General features: G+C 48.1%; 1 protein-coding gene across 1 annotated transcript in view; it reads right to left on the reverse strand.

Moving 5' to 3' along the window:
* The window catches only part of KAT2A (lysine acetyltransferase 2A), a 45,475-nt gene that overhangs the window by 9,981 nt on the left and 14,442 nt on the right, over positions 1–21,052 (reverse strand). Inside the window, 12 exon segments of the mRNA XM_060256112.1 lie at positions 350–413; positions 4,022–4,058; positions 5,418–5,532; positions 8,053–8,196; positions 9,384–9,494; positions 10,885–11,011; positions 13,195–13,403; positions 14,351–14,487; positions 15,671–15,781; positions 17,345–17,451; positions 19,094–19,285; positions 20,036–20,217. Coding sequence (XP_060112095.1) covers positions 350–413; positions 4,022–4,058; positions 5,418–5,532; positions 8,053–8,196; positions 9,384–9,494; positions 10,885–11,011; positions 13,195–13,403; positions 14,351–14,487; positions 15,671–15,781; positions 17,345–17,451; positions 19,094–19,285; positions 20,036–20,217 — 1,536 coding nt within the window.

Below are 21,052 nucleotides of genomic sequence, written 5' to 3' on the forward strand. Positions count from 1 at the left end.
TAAGGAGATTTATATAGTGGGTTTTAAACTGTGTTATTCTATTTATTATTAGTATTGTTTTTAAGATTTGTTTACAGAATTAATGTTGCGGGGTTGCCACTTGCAAGCCAAGCATTCTCCAGTGATAGCGTAGGTGCTCCCTATAGATTAAAAAGCAGTGTCTTCCAGCCTCTTCCAAAATAACTCCTGCTTCAGGGAAGGGAGGAAAACCAGGACTGGCTTTTTGCTTTGGGGAGCTGTGCTCTGGAGAAGGAAGTGGGCACCAGTAAATGGGTTGGTGCCACACTGGGAATCACAGGCTAGAGAAATCCTCTCAACATCCTCCCCACTGCCCACAGAGTCAAGTTACCTTGATTTGTGCAAGGAGATTTTTCAAAGTGGTATACAGCTGGTCCGGGTCTTTGAGCTCTTTCCTGAAAGACAGAGAATCCAAGTCAGCCACTACGAAAGGCCTCCCTTCTTATGCCACTCATCTCTACAACTAGTAACGCAATTTGGATGTACTGCTCCATGTGCCTGCTTAAAACCTCAGGAACCTCTCTTTTTATTTTGCAAAACTAGGAAAGGCTCTTTTAAAAACCTACAATGGCGCTTATGAGGAGATAAGATGGCAATCGCAGATGATCCGTCAAGCAGCGAGGATGCATCACAGGAAACGGCGTTAGTTAAGTAGGAAAGATGTGCTACAACTCCAACAGTGCACCAGGACAGGTTGGTATAAAGTCATGGAATAAACACCTGGGCATCTGAAGCAGAAGCTGGAATGGGCTTGGTCTTATCAACAGGGGCCTTTTTGTGGCTCCAGCGTCAAGGGGAGGGGCCGAGGCAGGCACCCCGGGCAAAATTCCTTCCTACTAACACATTCTAGTTTAATTTACAGTTTCAACTGAAATAACACACAAGCACACCATTAGGGTTTGTAGAATCTTTCGGGCTCAAGTGCCATGTTCTACTGGAGAAAGTTTTTCTTCCAGACGTTTCGTTCTCAGCTGCGGAGAACATCCTCAGTGGCGTTGCAGCTGGAGCAGGCGTTCTGACCTTCTTGGCTGCTGTGCATTGAGTGAGGCCAGGGCTGCTGGAGAGCTGCTATTTCTAGGCTGGAGGGGGTGTGGTGAGAGGGCAATTGGTTTGTGAATGTACCCATTGTTTGGTGGGGCTTCCTGGAAGGGTGGTGATAAGGAAACTGGCTGTGGAATGTGACCTACGAAAGGCCTCCCTTCTGTGTTCCTTATCTTCACACCCCTTCCAACCCTCCCAGCAATCAACTATGAAAGGCCTCCTAAGAAGGGAGGCCTTTCTGTGTTGATTGCTGGGAGGGTTGGAAGGGGTGTGAAGATAAGGAAGATGGTTGTTGATTGTGCTGATTGTTCTCAGGAATGTGCTGGTTGTTCTGTGACCTTCTGCAATTTGCAGTCTGTAGGGTGTTTTGCAGAGCTGGATACCAAGAATGGTGGATAGAAATGCCTTCTTCCTTTCTGTTAAAGTTGTGCTGGTGTTTGTAAATCTCAATAGCTTCTCTGTTCAGGCGGGTGTGATAATGTGAGACCGTAGAAAGGACTTCAGTTCTTTCAAAGTGGATGACGTGGTCTCCTTCTTGAAGAAGCCCCACCAAACAATGGGTACATTCACAAACCAATTGCCCTCTCACCACACCCCCTCCAGCCTAGAAATAGCAGCTCTCCAGCAGCCCTGGCCTCACTCAATGCACAGCAGCCAAGGTCAGAACGCCGGCTCCGGCTGCAACGCCACTGAGGATGTTCTCCGCAGCTGAGAACGAAACGTCTGGAAGAAAAACTTTCTCCAGCAGAACACGGCACTTGAGCCTGAAAGATTCTACAAACCCTAATGATGATGGCAGCCGTGAAAACCTGAAATCTTTGATAAGCACACCATTTTCAGAAAAAGTGGAATAGAATTGGCCACAACTTTTATTGGTTACAGCTGTAGTAAGCCTTGGCACAGCATGGGGTAAGGATCCCACTCGTCGACTGACCCGCCTGCCAGTTGATGCTCTGCTGGTCACCTTGGGATGGCAGGTTAGGGATTCCACTAGGGGAGAAGCCCAGGGCTGGTCTCCCCTGCCACCTGAGCATGAGGGTAATCCCCCGGTTTACATGCCCCCGGGCTAGGCACCTCAGTCGCCCCTCACACCAAGATCCCTTAAGAGGATCCCCACACTCTGGAAGTGGGCACGTGGGCCGACTTTCCAGAGAATGGATCCAGCCCCATGCTGATACCGCCAAGTTGTGACAAGAAAATCAAGGCAACCCATATGCAACCCCTAAAAACAAACAAAACCACATAAATAAAGGGCTGGGAGGGTGAGCCAAGCAATCGATGGCCAAAGAAGGCAGGAGGAGACGGCGCTGTGCCTAAGTAGCTGCTGGTCAACCCCTGCCCTCCGATCCACCCAAGAGACAGCCCATAGGACCAGCATCAGGTTGGGGCGGGCTCCTGCTTCCCACACTTGGCCTGGCCCCGCCCCCCCCAGCAAAAGGCTGCCTTTCTTCTTACCCCTCCACGTGGTGCCACAAACAGGGCCAGGGTTAAGTCCAGATCCCTGCTTCTCCCAGGACTGACTGAAACCAGGCTGGTGTAAGGACAAAGAGGGCTGGACTTTGACTGGGGAGAGGTGGGTTCAAATCCCCATTCAACCATGAACTTTCCCTGGGAAACCTTTTGGACCAGTCAGCCTAACTTACCTCACAGGGGTATAGTAAGCATAAAACATGGAATGGGGGCAGAAACTATGTATGCTGCCCAGAACACCTTGAAGGGTGTTCTGGGCAGCACATCTGGGAGAACCGGGTTTGATTCCCCTCTCCTCCACTTGCACCTGCTGGAATGGCCTTGGGTCACCCATAGTTCTGGCAGAGGTTGTCCTTGAAAGGGCAGCTGCTGTGAGAGCCCTCTTAGCCCCACCCACCTCACAGGGTGTCTGTTGTGGGGAAGGAAGATAAAGGAGATTGTGAGCCGCTCTGAGATTCAGAGTGGAGGGCGGGATATAAATCCAATATCATCACCACTATCATTATTGAAGGGAAAGTGGGACTATTATAATCTTCCTTTAAGTAATAATATGTGATATTCATATTGTGCTTTAAAGTAATCAACAGGCTTTATATGCATCTGTACAAACAACCCTCTAAGGAAGGCCAAGGTCTTACAGCAGGAAAAAGAAAGACAGCCACTTTAGTGAGTGGTCAGAATGTCAGGCTAGGACCAGCAAGACCCAGATTCAAATCACCACTTTACTATGTTTGCTGGCTGATCATGGGCCAGTCTGTCTCTCTCACAGGGTTGCTGTGAGGAGAAAATGGAAGAGGAAAACAGTGTCGTGGCTCCTTTCATACTTTCACCCCCCTATACAGCAACCCAGGACTGTCACTTGCCCACCACAACAGTGCTCTGGGTTACAAGTTTGTTCAGATAAGATCCCCTCCAAGGCTGTGGCCAATAGCTGTTCACTATGAAGAACTTCCATAGCCAGAGGCAGTAAAACCTCTGAATACCAATGCTAGGAGGCAACTTCAGGGAAAGTCACAGTGACTGTAGTCATTAAGAGTGTCGGATTAGAATCTAGAAGACCCGAGTTAAAATCTTCATTCCGCCAGGGAGGTTCGCTGGTTGAGCTTGGACTAGTCATTGTCAGCCTAACCTACCACACAGCATTGTCACTGTGAGGAGAAAAAGGGAGGATGGGAGGAGAGGAGGATATCAGAAGCCGCTTTGGGTCTCTACTGGGAAGAAAAGTGGGGAATAAATAAGCAAGCAAATAAATACCGTAACTAAATAATAAGGCCTCGGCTTGTACGCCCTTGTTCATTTGTCCTTTAAGGCAGCCACAGGGAGAAATGGCATGCTGGAATGGATGGACTACTGGTCTGATCCAGCAGGGCTCTTTTTATGCAGCTTTCACCCCTATATCTGTGGCATATGTAGATTGCCTCAAGTTCCTTCGAACTATGGTGGAGAAAATTCAGAAATTGGCAAGAAACTGAGAAGCAGACTAATGGCTTACCCTTTCTCCTTCCCCATGGGCTTCCATCCCGTCTCCCCTGGAAAACAGGAAGAATCACATTATTCCAAAAGAATCCAGTGCCATGAGAAACAAACTGCCAGCAGTTAAGCCACAACTCCCAGCTAGGACCGTTTGACTTCATAACCCTCCCGTAATCAGTCTCTAGCCCTGATGCTCAAGAGAACTCAGAAGCCAATGTGAAGCAGTGGTTGAAGTGTCAGGCTAAGACCAGGGAGACTTGAGTTCTGATCTCCTGGAGACGTGGAACTCAGTGGGTGACCCTTGGGCTATACTTTTTCTCAACAAAACCTACCTCACAAGGTTGTTGTGAGGAACACAAGAGGAGTGGGACTTGGAAATGTACAGTCCGGATAAGAGAGGTTAAGGGGGGAGATGAATGCTCTCTTTAAATATTAGAAGGGCTGTCCCTTAGAGGAGGGCAAGCAGCTGTTCCAGTTGGCAGCAGAAGAGAGGATTTGCAAGAATGGGTTTAAATTACAGGCAGAATGATAATTAGGAATTTTTTTTAATAGAGTAATTCAGCAGTAGAATCAGCTGCCTAGGGAGGTGGTGAGCTACACTTACTGGCAGGCTTCAAGCAGTGCCTGGATGAACACCTGTTGGGATGCTCTAGGCTAATCCTGCATTGAGCAGAGGGTTGGACTCAATGGCCTCCGTGGGGTCCCTTCCAGCTCTAGAATTTATGATACTCTATAGATGGGGGGGAAAGACATACCCCCAAATCAGGCAAGAACACTCTTCTACTGTTGTTGTTGTTATTATTATTATTATTATTATTATTAGTTGATTTCTATTCTGCCCCTTCCCCCTTTTGGGGGGGGGCTCAGGGTGGAGGCACAACAATTTAAATTAAGATCACAATGAAATCATAATAAAATCAACTTCAGCAATCAATAAAGTGCAATAGGTTAGTTCAGCATGATGACATGAAGCAAGATAGTATAGCACCACAATACAGTGGTGCAGCGGGCCATAAGGGCGTAGGGGGAGGCCAACCGATCTAATTGGATAGATGCCCGCTGCATCATCCAAAGACCTGGCGGAACAGCTCCGTTTTACAGGCCCTACGAAAGGCCAACAAGCCAGGTAGGGCCCGGATCTCTACAGGGAGCTGATTCCACCAGGTTGGGGCCAGTACCGAAAAAGCCCTGGCCCTGGTAGAGGGAAGACGGGCATCCCTTGGGCCCATCTGTTTAAATACACCACTAAAGTTTAGTGGTGTTTAAATACTGTTTAAATACACCACTAAAGTTTGCTTGATACATCACCACAAGCTGCACACTTGCCCAGCTTTTATTTACACCCCCTTCCCCAGACATTTCTGAACATGGAACATCCCCAGAAGATGGTCTGGCCTCAACCCTTCCGGACTCACGGATGCCTGGAATGCTTTCGATAGGGATGTGCCGAACACCCTCCTTGAAGCACGTGAGGCCAGGATAGACCTTGCGGATCTGGGCCTGCTTCCGCTCAATCAACTTCTTGATAATCTACAAGAATTTTAAAAATAAGAGAGATGGACATGTCTCAGACCGCCTCTGCACAGCACGTCCCTGCAGGACTGAGGACAGGGCAGACATTGACAGGACAGACCTTACTACCTTACCGGATCTTTTTAGCTCCAGAGGAGTTAGCTGTATCAGTCTGCTGCTGCAAAATAGTAAAGAGTCCAGTAGCACCTTTAAAACTAACGAATTTTATTGTAGTATAAGCTTTTGAGAAACACAGCTCTCTTCATCAGATGCGTCTGATGAAGAGAGCTGTGTTTCTCAAAAGCTTATGCTACAATAACACTTGTTAGCTTTAAAGGTGCTACTGGACCTTTAAATTTGTTAGTTTTAAAGGTGCTACCGGTGTAGGACCCAACATGCATCTGATGAAGAGCTGGGTTTCTTGAACGTTTATGCTACAATAAACGTTTATGCTACAATTTGTTAGTTTAAAATGTGCTACTGGACTCTTTAGTATCTTGGATTTTTTTAGAATCTTGGAAACCTGGGTTTGAATCCCCATTCTGCCATGGAAGCTTGCTGGTTGATCTCAAGCCAGTCATACGTACTCTCTGCCTAACCTTCCTCATAGGGATGTTGTGAGGATAAAACAGAGGAGAGCAGAATGGTGTGGGACACGCTGGGTCCCCACCAGACAGAAAGACAGGGTATAAATGATGTGAATAAATGAGGACGAGCCTTTTGTGCAGTTACGAAAGAAACCCAAAGTCAGTTCCAAGAAGATATTGGACTTATATCCCACCTTCCACTCCGAATTTCAAAGTGGCTCACAATCTCCTTTCCCTTCCTCCCCCACAACAGACACCCTGTGATGTAGGTGGGCCTGAGAGAGCTCTCACAGAAGTTGCCCTTTCAAGGACAACCTCTGCCAGAGCTATGGCTGACCCAAGGCCATTCCAGCAGGTGCAAGTGGAGGAGTGGGGAATCAAACCTGATTCTCCCAGATAAGAGTCCGTGCACTTAACCACTACACCAAACTGGCTCTTGAAAGCATGTGAGGGGCAGAGAGAAAGTGGAGGAGTGCAGCCACACGAGCCATGCAAGCTGCTAGAATCCAAGCCGTGTCATTGTCCAGGAAAGAGCGCCTCGCTCTTCCTGAGACAGCAAGCCTGGGGATAGAATACTGCACCAGGAAGCTCATTTGATGAGACTGCTCCTATGTTCAAACGAAGCTGCCTCCATACAGGAAGCCTGAAAGCCAAAGAGGAGGGTTCTAGTCTAGCCATATCCCTGAGAGGCTAGTTTTCTACATGCAAGGAACTTTCCTGGGGTGGAACATTCAATCATGGGAGCTCCTCATCTGAAGTGGTACAGAAATCGAATCAGCACCTCGGTGGACGCCTGGCCACAATCTGTCATAGAGAAGGGATGTGACCAATCAAGTAGGGAAGGGAGTGGAGCAAAGTAGGAGGCTGTTGATGCTTTTTTAAGGGGGGGGGGAGGGATAGGAGAATTCTAATTTTAAAGGAGAGGCTACAGATCCAGTTCAGCTGGCTCCAAGTCCCAGCTCAAGACTCGCACACTGCTGAGGGTTCCAATCAGCTGAATGTCTCCTCCCAGAGAAAAGAGCAAGAGTCCAGGAGTACCTTAAAAGACTAAAAAAAAAATAGTGGCAGGGCAGGAGTCACTGCTCACTATGAAGAAGTGAGCAGCAACTCACGAAAGCTCCTCCCCCGCCACAAATGTTACTTAGTCTTTTAAGGTGCTCTTGCTCTTTTCTACTGCTACAGACAGACTGACACGGCTCCCCATCTTGATCTGTCTCCTTCCAGAGAGACTCTCGGCTCCCCTTTGATAAGTACTGCCTGGATACTAGGGGAGGGACGGTGGCTCAGTGCTAGAGCCTCTGCTTGGTAACAGAAAGTCCCAGGTTCAATCCCTGGCAGGCCTCGGATTCAGTGGAAGCTCACAGGAGCACAGGTCCTAAACCTATCTGAGAGTTCCACCTCCTTGTCCATTGAATAGTATTGAAGCTGCATAACAATCCCTGGATGAGCTCCACCACCTATTTTTCTACAAAATGACCCCAGATCCCTGGCATCTCCAACCAAAAGGGTCCAGGCAAATAGGGGTGAAAAACCTCAGCTTGAGACCCTGGAGAACCGCTGCCAGTCTGAGTAGACAATACTGACTTTGAGGGATCGAGGGTCTGATTCAGTAGAAGGCAGCTTCATGGTTCATATGTACTGTCAAAGTTTGTGCTTTTCTTGGAGCTAGGAGAGGCTGTAATGGATCCACTCGCTCAGGGACAGCCAACTTGTAGTTCTGAAGAGCCAGCTACACTGCCGATCACAGCCAGTTGCCCTGAAGTGAAGACTGGGCCACTGCAATTCGATTACTGGATTCCAACTCCATGCAAGCACCATCAGTGTTAAAGGGCTTCTAACCCTTCCGTCAATAAATAACGCAACTCCTGCTCCTCCCAATAACCCTATTGATGCATCAAGCTGCCAGGGTCAAATTGAGTACAAATCCTTCAACCGCTCCCTTTCTCCTCACCTCTTTCTGCTTCTTAATGATGTGGGAGAGCTCTGTGTAGGGGATCCGAGGGTTCAGCTCACACTCCATCAAGGTGGCTCCCTCGTAGTCCTTGATGTAACCCAAGTACCGGCTCTTGGGGACTTTGATGTCTTTGGAGAAGCCCTGCAGGCAGAGGAAGAGAAGGAAGGCTTGTCCAATAATGGTTTCCAGAAGTCACACATAATAATAGGAAACAGGGTCCTGGGTTTTGGCCACTGTGTGGCACAAAGGGTGCTTTCACACATGTGAAATAATGCAGTTTAAATCCACTCCAACGACCCTTTGCAAGTGGAGTTTTGCCATTTCACAAAGCACTTTCCAGTTGCAAAGTGCATTGAACGTGGATTGAAAGTGCATTATTTGCACTTTCATACATGCAAAATAATGCTGTTTCAATCCACTTCAGTGACTGTTTGCAAGTGGATTCTGCCATTTCACACAGAAAAATCCAGTTACAAAGCGCATTGAAAGTGCGTTAGTCTGTGTGAAAGCTTTAGAGTGTTGGACTGGATGGACCATTGGCCTGATCCAACATGTCTTCTCTTATGTCCTTAGCGTCCTCCTGTCTCTCCTTAAGGTGTTATTTTTATTTAAAGTGTTTATTTATATCCTGTTTTTCTCCCCCATGGGATCCCAGAATATCTAACAAAACAAACAGGAAAGGGGTGGGGGCTTCTGAGAGTCAACCGGTTCTTTGCTGCTCAGTTTGAGGCTGTAACACTCCGTCAAAGAGATGACAGCCCTTGGGCTCTTAAACTTTAGCTCATGCTTCTGGGCACACCCTGGCTTTAAGTACCTGTGTGTAGAACAGAGAGCAACTGCAGTAAAACGTTTATTCACTGGCTTTGGACCAACTAGCTAGTCCTTATGGACACCCAAAGAATAATTAACATGTGGAATTCACTGCCACAGGAAGTGGTGGTGGCTACAAACATAGACAGCTTAAAAGGGAAATTGGATAAACATATGGAGCAGAGGTCCATCAGTGGCTATTAGCCACAAGGTATAGGTGGAACACTATGTCTGGGGTAGTGTATTCTTGGTGCTTGGGGGACAACAGTGGGAGGGCTTCTGGAGTTCTGACCCTGCTGGTGGACCTCCTGAGGGCACCTGGGTTTTGGCCACTGTGTGACACAGAGGGTTGGACTGGATGGGCCGCTCACCTGATCCAACATGGCTTCTCTTATGTTTTTATGTCTTAAGACTCAGCATCCCCGACGTGCCCTTCATTACTGAGAATATTCCTGTGTATGTATGGACCAATGCAATGTACCTGAGACATTTCTCAGCGCTGTGGATCTGGGAGGTACCTGCTTCTTGAAGTAGCCAATGGCGTATTCATCAGCATAGGTGAGGAAATACAGGATGCTGTGTTTGATGTGGTATTCTTTAAGATGATTCATCAGATGGGTCCCATAGCCCTGGAAGGAGAGGAGGGGAGCACGAGGCACAGTTCAGATCTTCTTCAGCTGTTCTGGGCATCGCTATAGTTGAAATGCGTATACAAACTTGTGTATCTCAGAAAGGTGGTATTGATGTTTATGACATGGTGATCTATGGTTATCTCCTGCCCTTGCTTGAAAAGTTCGGGGGGGTGTATGTGTACAGATTTTGGATGCAAGAAAGAAAGCTCCTGAATGCCCAACTTCATGGGGCCTCAAAACTGTATTTTGGGGGGACAGTTAAAGGATACAACAACAAAATACAATTACTAGCATTTGCTGGCTGCAGCAAGTAGTTTTGGGGTCAGGAAGCCATTTCCTTGGGCCGGTTTGGCCAAGGATCTTGGAAGTTTTTTGACATCTTCTGGGGATAGAGCAGGGGTCACTGGGTGTGTTTGTGTGGGGGGAGGTACTTGTAAATTTCCTGCATTGTGCAGGGGGTTGGAATAGATGACCCTGGAAGCCCCTTTCAACTCTATGAGTCTAAGAACGTGCCAGGCAGAAGAACAGATGTTTTTGAAAACATCCATCCCCCCCTCACCTCAGGTTCCTTCTGTTTCATCTAGTTCTCTAGAACAGACCAAGCTCTTCCTGGCCAGATGTTCTCTGTTAGCGAGGCATGGATTGCTGCCTGACTTAAACTCAGAAGCATAACATCTGTTAAGTTTGAGTCAGTCATACTGTATGGCTTATAGTCTTAAAATGTCATACTGTATGGCTTAAAAGGTAGTCTCTTTGTTTTAGTTCTGACTTCTGAGTTCTTTTGAAATATTCCTGCATGCTTTAATAAATATCCTTTGATAATACTTGGTGTGTTCTGTGCTTCAGATGCTTCAATCCCTATTCTAGTACCTTAAGAGTCCACCTGTCAGGTTAATTGTTGTGGGAACTCAGTCTGCAAACAACCCACCTTGCCAAGTTGACCTTCTTGATTAATTGCAGTAAGGTTAGAAGCTTGCCCCTTAGCTTCTGACTGTGTAGGTAGTGGCAGATACCAGAACTGTTGAGTGTGTGGACACACACCCCAGGGTTTTTGTAATTTTGTGCTCTGCCAGCCTGTACCAAGAATCCTTGGACTGGGGATTTTTTAAAAGCATTTTTGTACTGTGTGTGTGTGTGTGTGTGTGTGCACGCACCTGGAAGTCATGGCAACCTCGGGTGACTGACCCCTATTGGGGGCCTGGAGGATATTCAGAGAGGTGGCTGAATAAAGCCTGCTCCTGCCTCCCAGCTCTGGTATTCCTCGGAGTTCCCCCATCCAAGTACTTGCCAGAGCCAACCCTGCTTAAGCTTCTGAGACCTGACAAGATCAGGCTTGCCTGGGCTATCCAGGTGAGGACAAACTGGGGATTCTCAACAAAGACTTTACCTTGACTTGCTCGTTGGATGTCACAGCACAAAAGACGATCTCCGTGAAGCCCTGAGTGGGGAACATCCGGAAGCAGATGCCTCCGATCACTCGGCCATCCTTGATCAGGGCTAACGTCTTGTGTTTGCTGTCCCAAATGAAAAAAGAAGGAAATGTATGGACTGGGAGTCAGGAGAGGGAAATGAAACACAGAACTATGGTCATGCCTCTCCCTCTTCCCTAACATGGAACGAAATGCAGGAATCTAACAGTGACTCATTTCAGACATCACGCAAAAGCCACGGTTCATTTCTAAGTGTAGCTTGTTTGCAAAAAACAGGATTCAGCCCGCAGACAACCACACTTATCCTACTTTGCCTTGAGAAAGGTTGATTGCTTTGCCTTCTTTCTGTAGCCTGGGGAGGCAGGGTTGGGGGCCAGGCTAGAATAAAACCAGGCTGCCTGCATTTCTGCATCAGAAAACACCAGAGTTAAGTGTCTGTTCAACCAACTTCAGATCCTGGTATGATGGACTCCAACTAGCCACTGCCAGTGGAATAGGCTGCATTTAGACAATCAAACTAACTATAGATTCAGCCGTGTCCGTCTGAAGCAACTGAACAAAGTCTGAGCCCAGCGACACCTTTAAGACCAACAAAGTTTAATTCTGGGTATAAGCTATAAAGTGCATGCGTGCTTCACCTGAAGAAGCGTACATGCACACAAAAGCTTATACCCAGAATTCAACTTGGTTGGTCTTAGAAGTGCCAAGGGACTCACACTAACTACAGCTAGTTTTATTACACTATGGTTTTGCCTGATGTCTTAACTAAGCCAGTGTCTGACCTTGCCTATCTTTACACTGGGCATGCATCAGTTTTACAGCAATATTAACTGCTGTGGTTTCCTGCAAAGAATCCTGGGTATTGTAGAATCATGACATGCTGAGAAAAGAGAAAGTAAGCGTTGGACCAGGGTTCAATTTTGCAGACAACGGACAGGGCTAAATTTGTTGTATGTATTTATTGTTGTAACCTGCCCTGAGGAAGGGCTAGATATCAAAAATAAACAAATACATTTCACGTTCTGGTCAAAATTCAAGTCCCAGGGGTCCCTTAGAAACCAACAAAGTTTTCTGGGATATAAGCTTCAATGAGTCAAAACTGGCAAAGTGAGATTTGACTCACGAAAGCCGACAGCCTGGGAAATGTGTTGGGTCTCTAAGGTACTACTTAGTGGGTTCCAGTTTTGTTCGGCTACAGGCTAACGTGGCCGCACGCCTGAAAAGTGCAGATTCGGTTGTAACTTTGTTCAAAAAACAAATTCAATACTTTACATTCACAAGTCTTTATCGAACCAATTTGCACCAGTCATCCATTTCCATGATGGGAAGCCATGCTAGTCTGTCTGTAGCAGCAGAAAAAAGCATGAGTCCAGTAGCGCCTTAAAGTAACACAATTGGTGTCAGGGAAGGAGCTTTTGTGAGTCACTGCTCACTTCTTCAAACAGTTAGGGGAATTGGAGTGAGAAGGGAAGCAACATTAGATGCTGTGTCTCCCCTTTGGTGGTATCAAGCAGAGACAGTTAGGGGAACTAGCATAAGAACCACTTGCTGTTGCATTCTCCCACAGCCAGGGCTTTTTTTGTAGCAGGAACTCCTTTGCATATTAGGCCACCCCCCACCCCCGATGTAGCCAATCCTCTTGAAGCTTACAGCAGGCCCTGTACTAAGAGCCTCGTGGCGCAGAGTGGAAAGCTGCGGTACTGCAGTCCTGAGCCTCGTGGCGCAGAGTGGTAAAGCTGCGGTACTGCAGTCCTAAGCTCTGCTCACAACCTGAGTTCGGTCCTGGCGGAAGCTGCGTTCAGGTAGCCGGCTCGAGATTGACTCAGCCTTCCAGCCTTCCGAGGTTGGTAAAATGCGTACCCAGCTTGCTGAGGAGAAAGTGTAGATGACTGGGGAAGGCAATGACAAACCACTCCGTAAAAAGTCTGCCGTGAAAACGTTGCAAAAGCAATGTCACCCCGGAGTCGGAAACGACTGGTGCTTGCACAGGGGACTACTTTTTTAAGCTCTTGGAGGACTGTCTACATCAGGGGTGTGTGGCCTAATATGCAAAGGAATTCCTGCTACAAAAAGCCCTGCCCCGCATAAGAAGGTATCTGAAGCAGACAGCAGTGACTCACAAAAGTTTGTACCCCGCCACAAATCTTGTTAGTTCTTAAAGTGCTACTGGACTCTAGCTCTTTTCTATTTACCCATTTTCAGGACTGCAAGGCTTGATGTGGGAACACCAATCCATTATGATTCAGACGGTACCACTTCCAACTTACGGGTCAAAAACCAAGCGGGTGATGTACTCCTTGGGCATGCGCGGCAGCTGGTGCGAAAAAACATTCTGCAAGCCGACCAACCACATGAGGATCTTCTTGTTGGACTTCTGAGAGAGGGAGTTGCCAATGACGTGGAACTCGATGATGCCACGGCGCTCCTCCAGGCGAGCCGTCTCATCCCGGGCTGCATTTGCAGACAGCAGGCTAGTCTGCAAGGGGAAGGAAAAACATGGATGGAATTCAGTATTGGACAGCATGCAAGGTCTGGAGGTGGGACGGAGCCACAGCTTGTTTGGCATCCTTTCTTGCAAGCAGATAAGGGACTTGGCGTAGCTCCTAGAATCCTTTGCTTCTAATTTCTCTCAGCACAGCTCTTCCAATTTTTTGTGCACAGCCCGGGATTTTTCAATCTTAAATTCATTGTCAAGCCCATAGGATGCTAGCCAAGCAAGCTGAGCCAGTTTGGGGGAAATGGTTGATATTTTGTATTCACATGAGCTTAAAAACCCCCCACCACTTTTCCTGCAGCTGCCCTCCACCTCTGGAATTATTATTATTATAAAATGTATGAATTGCCTCCTCCCAGCCAATGCTGGGCTCCAGGCGATGTACAACAAAAGGTACACATAAAATCAATAAAACCAGGAATTTAAAATAGTTGCAGCCCAAGGAACATACTTTATAGTGTGCTGTAATTCTGCTATTCCAGGCATTGGGAGCAGCTCCCCTCTTAAGTAGGGGAGGGGGCGGTACCAGCCCAGTAGCCGTCGCTGTCCTCAAACGAAAACCTGGCGGAACATCTCTGCTTTGCAGGCCCTGCGGAATTGTGAAAGATCCTGCAGGGCCCTGGCGTCTTCCAGCAGAGAGTTCCAGGCCTCTTTAGGGCCGAGGATCACCAGTAGATTTCAGCCAGTAGAGCGTAGTGCTCTTCCAGGGACGTAGTGCCTTGCCCCTGCCCTTTCATTGCCAGCTTTCCAGAGCCTGAGCTCCTGCAGGATCTTAAAAGACTTAGCCTCAGATCCAGGGGTCAATTCCCCCGACAGAACTGACAAAATTCTCCAAAATAAACCAATTTGGTGTGCTGGGGGAGGGGGTGTCAGGCCATCTCTGATGCTGGCGAAGCCCCGTTCCTTTCTCCCTCTGCCTCTTCGCGCACCTCTGGCCCAAGCATGGCCGCCGGATCCGTGATCGTCAGCATCACTTCGTTGACCAGCTCCATCGGGATGTCACCCAGCACCCGGATCCGCTTGGCATCCTCGATGGTCAAGCTCTCAGGCAACTTCCTCTTCTCACCTGGGCAGGAAACGGGAAAGGCATCAGTGCAGACACGACAGGTATTTATCGATTTGATTTTTTTAGTCGCCACTCACCCAAAGGGTCTCACAGCGACTTACAGCATCAAAAACGACAATAGTAGTAAAAATAGCAATAACAACATAAAAACAAATGACAAATATTAAATATTAACATTAAAATATGTTGCAGTCACCATAACGCTAGTAAAACAGCCTAAACACCCTGCATACCCTGCAGAAACGAAAACAGTCCGGCAGGGCACAGGCATTATCTGAGAGAACATTCTACAGGATAGGAGCCACAACTGAGAAGGCCCCTCCCCTTGTGACAGCTTGGGGCCAGGCACCTGCAAGAGGCCCCCAGACGATGACTGAAGGGAGAGTGGTGAGTTGTAACAGGAGAGGCAGTCCCATAGGTACGAGGTTGTAAGAATGGGCTACCAACACCAGCCGCTTGACGCAATTCCCAGAAACCACTGCTTCTGTCTTTGGGTTCCAAATGATTCTGAGGTGCTTTACTTAGCCCTTTTCTATGCTTTGGATGAGTTTTGCTGCTGCTTTCTTTACTCACTGGGTTTTTAGGCTGTTCTGTGTTCTTATGTTGCTGCTGGCTTTCAACTTTTCACACCACTTCAAGAATTTTACTGGTTTTATTGCCCAACTCAAATAATTTCATGGGCCAAACTCAGCTTTGACTGGAATGGCCACTTGACCCACGACATCATCAGGTCTCTCCCTGTAAGTTTCAGGGTTTGGGAGACTGGACGTTCAAGAAAAAGAAATCTTTAAGCTAGGGGGAGGATGACGTTCTTCAGAGGTGACTATCTCACATCATGCACATGGTCTGGCCTAGGGGTGGCCAAACTTGCTTCCTAGGGTGGCCAAACTTGGTTAATGTAAGAGCCACAGAGAATAAACATCAGATGTTTTGAGAGCCACAAGACACGAATGTCAAATGTTTGAAGGAGGGAGGCAAACAGATGGGGGGGGAGGTGGAAAGAAAGCAACTTTACGTGCATTCTCCAAGCCGCCGAATGTCTTCTCCAAGCTGGCTGCTGGGGTGGTGGGGGCTTCAAGAGCCACACAATATGTGTGAAAGAACCACATGTGGCTCCCGAGCCACAGTTTGGCCACCCCTGGTCTGGCCTAACAGCCACATTCCCCCTCCTTAGTGACATTACCTGGCACAGATTCCAAGGTACTGCCATCCAGGCTGATGGATGCCAAGGAGGAACTGCAGCTCAAAGACTTGTTGAAGAGAGGCGTGCTGGCTGCGGGAACCGTGCTGATCGCTGGGCAGGAAAAACAGTAAACATACAACCCCATCAGGATGTGAAGTATCAGCAGGAAGCAGGGCTTTTTTTGTGGCAGGAACTCCTTTGAATATTTGGCCACCCCCCCGATGTAGCCAATCCTCGTGGAGCTTACAGTAGGCCCTGTACTAAGAAGACTGCAGATTTATACTCCGCCCTTCTCTCTGAATCAGAGTCTCAGAGCGGTCACAATCTCCTTTACCTTCCCGCCCCCCCCACACACAACAGACACCCTGTGAGGTGGTTGGGGCTGAGAGAGCTCTTACAGCAGCTGCCCTTTCAAGGACAACTCCTCTGAAAGTTATGGCTAACCCATGGCCATTCCAGCAACTGAAAGTGGAGGAGTGGGGAATCAAATCCGGTTCTCCCAGATTAGAATCCGCACCACTTAACCACTACACCAAACTGGCTCTCTCTAAAAGCTCTGTAAATTCTTGGAGGATTGGCTACTTTGGGGAGGGGGGATGGTCTAATATGCAAAGGAGTTCCTGCTACAAAAAAAGCCCTGGCAGTAAAGAACAGGTGGTAGAATTCCACTTAGAAAAAAAAGCACTGTGTGTGTCACAGAACAAGGCTTGGATCACCTCTCCCCCTCCACCAAGTCCTCTGACTTCTTCATTTGGGCAGCAGCTAGAATTTTGGCTGCTGAAAAAGCAGCAACACGATAAATCTCTATCAGTGAGGAAGCAGCTTTGTAAGGTCTGGCACCTTTATTTCTTTATTTGATTTTGGTCTCCTGGCAACTTACAACATTAAAACCAATTAAGGTAAAAACAAACAGCCTATAAAATATTAACATTAAAATACAAGGCTGTCACCATACCACTATTAAAACAGCCCAAGCATAGTTACCCTCCAAAGGCCAACCTAAGCAATTCAGCTTTGCATGCCCTGCAGAAACTAAATAAGTCCCGCAGGGCGCCGGCGTCATCCAAGAGTGCATTCCACAGGGTAGGGGCCACAACTGAGAGGGCCCTTCCCCTGGTGGCAGTTAAACAAGCCATCCTGGGCTGGGGCCAGGCAGCTGCAAGAGGCCCCACCCTTGATGAGGACTAAAGGGGGCGCAGGGGGTCATAACAGGGTTGCTGTAATAGTCAAGACTGCAGCACATGTTCTGTTAAGGAACAATAGAAAAGCTGAAGAAACTGCGACATTTCAGGGCCACCCTTTGTTTATATATGAAGCCCAACAGATTGGATCTTGTTCCACTTTGCTCCAATGCAAGCAGTCTTCCCTTGACGCAAGAGACTCCCACATTTGGGGAAAACTTCTGGCGCCAAAGAAAATTGCCACTGCTAAAGGAATGGATCCCCAAGATCCAACCCACTACTCTTAAAACATTTAGATCCTCCTCAATGGGGTAAGACTGGAATATGTTTGTCCTGGTGGAAATTTTCCATTCTTCCTATTGCTTTGGTCAGTGTTTCCTTAGCACCTGAGCATACTTTTTGAGATAGCTGGCTTGGCAGCGTATTAACATACCTTCATCTGTTCAGGTGCTCCACAGGCTGTATGGACAGCTGCCAAACTGACTTAGCCTACCTGGCCGGGGAACAAGCGGGGCTCCCTCTGCTGCAGGCATTGTGAAATCAGCCTCCCAGATTGGGGAGCTCTCTCCGTAGATTTCTTCCTCCAGCATCGACAGAAACCTGGACAAGGAGGAATCCAGATGCACCGGAATCAGTGGGGCTGGACAGAGCTAAGGCCTCTGTTCCCACCCTTCTTTTTTTTAAAAAAAAAAAGGGTGTTAATTACCAACACCACACAGCAGTTGTGCGGAAAAACAGAGAGATTATAAAACACATTTAAAGGGTCTTAAATGGATTACAGAATTTAGAAACAAAGCAGTAAAAACTAGAAAGGCACCCAACAAAAGTGCCACAAACGACAGCTCTTGGCCCTTTGTAAAAGCATCCTCCTGAATCATTTAGTTTTACTGCAGCCCTATTCCTTTATATAAAAACACCATCCTGAACAGCAGCCCATTTACAAAGAAGAGGAGATTGGATTTATACCCCACCCTGGAGAGCCAGTTTGGTGTAGTGGTTAAGTGTGTGGACTCTTATCTGGGAGAACTGGGTTTGATTCCCCACTCCTCCACTTGCACCTGCTGGAATGGCCTTGAGTCAGCCATAGCTCTGGAAGAAGTTGTCCTTGAAAGGGCAGCTGCTGGGAGAGCCCTCTCCAGCCCCACCCACCTCACAGGGTGTTTGTTGTGGGGGAGGAAGGTAAAGGAGATTGTGAGCCGCTTTGAGACTCTTCGGAGTGGAGGGCGGGATATAAATCCAATATCATCTTCATCATCACCCTTTGCTTGGAGCCACAGAGCAGCTTAAAATCTCCTTCCCTTCCTCTTGCCACAACCCTGGGAGGTAGGTGGGGCCAAGAGAGCTGCTCTTGAGAGAACAGCTTTGAGAGAACCATGAATGACCCATGGTCACCCAGCAGGCTTCATGTGGAGGAGGAAGGAAGAAGCACAAAGGCATCCACACCCATACCCCGAGTCCTTTCAACTGCAATAAAGGCTTTATCCTCCGAAGGAATGGGTCAGGAATGTATTGTCTCAAGCCGTATAAACAGAGTCCAACGCTCCAATTCTTCTTTCAAACACAGCCAGTGTAGAAACTAGCAGCAAGGTACAAAACTGCACCAGGGATGTACAAGCTTCATGAACACTTATGCCATTTACACAAGAGACCAATGCTTCAAACACTCTAAATATGAATTACGGCCACATCCCTTACCCACTACTTCGAAAGGTAAAGCATTTACTGCAGTTGAAAGGACTCGGTGTACGGGTGTGGTCTGTATTTACACTATTGCAATTTTGTATCCTCTTGTAAGTATTCTATGCTTTGCATATAAATTGTTCAATTTTTTTCTATATTTGAGGCTGGTCTGTTGTGGATGCCTTTGTGCTTCTTACCTGCTCCATTTTTCCGTGTTGTTCTTTTTGGTTTTTCATGTGGAGGAGCAGGGAACCAAACATAAGAGTCCGCCGCTCTTAACCGCTGCACCACACTGGCTCTCAGAGAACACAGTGGGAGCCATATGGAACTGCAGGTGAATCAGCACCTACCTGCATAATTTATCCCTGAAATTATGTCCCTTCTCTGATCCTCCTAGAGTACGCTAGAACTCAGATACCTGTAATATCATGGTTGCATTTCTCATAGAATAGAATCGTAAAGTTAGAAGGGAGATATCTGAGACTCCCAAACAAGGCCATATTGCAACCAGAGGCCCAACGCCTCTCTTTCCCGACGCAGTGCTTCACGGAACCAGGCTTACTTAGGGAAATGCGTGAGGATGAGGGTCCGCTTCTCCGGGACCAGCTTGTCTTTCTCCACCCGGAACTTCTCCAGCAGCTGTCGGCGAGTTACGGTGAAAGTGGACTTGAGGAGGTTGCGCCCAAAGACCTGGGTGGTTTCGTAGCGAGGGAGGCTATCGCAGCTCTGGGGGACGTGGCAGTAGCACAGCCACCTGCAGCAGGAAAGGAGGGCGGGAGGAAGAACTGTGAGAGGCTGTGTGAAGCAGACTTCCCGAAAGTCACAAGTTGTCATACACCTGTTCCATAGATGTGACCACTGAACAGCCAGCGGTTGCTCAGCAGAGAGGAAGAGGAGGAGGAAGAAAAAGAGGAGAAGGAGGAGGAAGAAGAGGTGGAGAAAGAGGAAGAAGAAAATTATGATATTGGGTTTATATCCCGTGCTATACTCTCAGTGTCTCAGAGTGGCTCACAATCTCCTTTACCTTCCTCCCCCATAACAAACACCCTGTGAGGTTAGGTGGGGCTGAGAGAGCTCTCACAGCAGCTGCCCTTTCAAGGACAACTCCTATGAGAGCTATGGCTGACCCAAGGCCATTCCAGCAGCTGCAAGTGGAGGAGCGGGGAATCAAACCCAGTTCTCCCAGATAAGAGAGCTCTGGCTGACCCAAGGCCATTCCAGCAGCTGCAAGTGGAGGAGCGGGGAATCAAACCCAGTTCTCCCAGATAAGAGAGCTCTGGCTGACCCAAGGCCATTCCAGCAGCTGCAAGTGGAGGAGTGGGGAATCAAACCCGGTTCTCCCAGGTAAGAGTCCACACACTTAACCACTACAGCATACTGGCTCTCTGGGCGCCCCTCAGATCCACACGCAACTTCACCCATTGCGAAGGGAAGTACCGACATCCTGGAGGGTGACGACGTCCTCCCAGACTTGAACTCTCCCGCTTCCCTTCCCCTGGCTCACCGGGTGTAGTTGACCTTGTAGGTCGCCACATCATCGTTCTGAGAGCGCTGGCGAAACTGGGATGGCGTTTCTAGCTTCCAATAGTTCAGGCACAGAAGGAACATCTTGGAGAGCTCAAACATGGTCTGCCGCTCCTTGGTGGGCAGGTGGCTGAACTTGTACTGCACAAAGTTTAAGACACCCTGGGGAGAGAAAGGGGAAGGGAAGTGGCAGGACAGGTTGGGAGCAAGCCTGCAAGCAGCCTCTCACCTGGTCCCCTGTGGCGAGTAAGAATTGTCGCCAGGTGACCAGGTAAGATTTCCATTCTCCGTTCTTGACTTAAAGTGACAGAAGCTCTTTTTAAGGCTACAAAGACGTGCATCAGGCTCTGTCTCGCTTTTTCTAGATGAGGGAGGTGTGGAGACCTGGTCCAGAATTTAGCTTCTAGAATGCAAGCTTGAAACAGGGCTAGCTTGAGGCCTGCACACTGTGGCTTGTGCATTTTTCCCAGCCTTAAGATAACAGCTGTAAGGATGGAAGAAAGCAGCAGCACTGCTTCTGGTCACCCTTTCCTCCTTGCTGAGACAGAACAGAAGAGCATGCAGATGAAATGTCCCTCCATGCTTCTGCCCTTGGGAGGCTGGCCACTGGTTGTCCCCCAGGGCAGGAGAAACTGAAACAGCATAAGAACATAAGAGAAGCCATGTTGGATCAGGCCAGGGGAGAGATGGTGGCTCAGTGGTAGAGCCTATGCTTGGTTAGCAGAAGGTCCCAGGTTCAATCCCCGGCATCTCCAACTAAAAAGGGACCAGGCAAATAGGTGTGAAAAAAAACTCAGCTTGAGACCCTGGAGAGCCGCTGCCAGTCTGAGTAGACAATACTGGCTTTGATGGACCGAGGGTCTGATTCAATATAAGGCAGTTTCATATGTCCAATGGCCCATCCAGTCCAACACTCTGTGTCGCACAGTGGCCAAAAAAACCAAGTGCCATCAGGAGGTCTACCAGTGGAGCCAAACCACTAGAAGTCCTCACACTG

Source organism: Heteronotia binoei, chromosome 15 (genome assembly GCF_032191835.1).
Source record: "Heteronotia binoei isolate CCM8104 ecotype False Entrance Well chromosome 15, APGP_CSIRO_Hbin_v1, whole genome shotgun sequence".
Taxonomy (NCBI): Eukaryota; Metazoa; Chordata; class Lepidosauria; order Squamata; family Gekkonidae; genus Heteronotia; species Heteronotia binoei.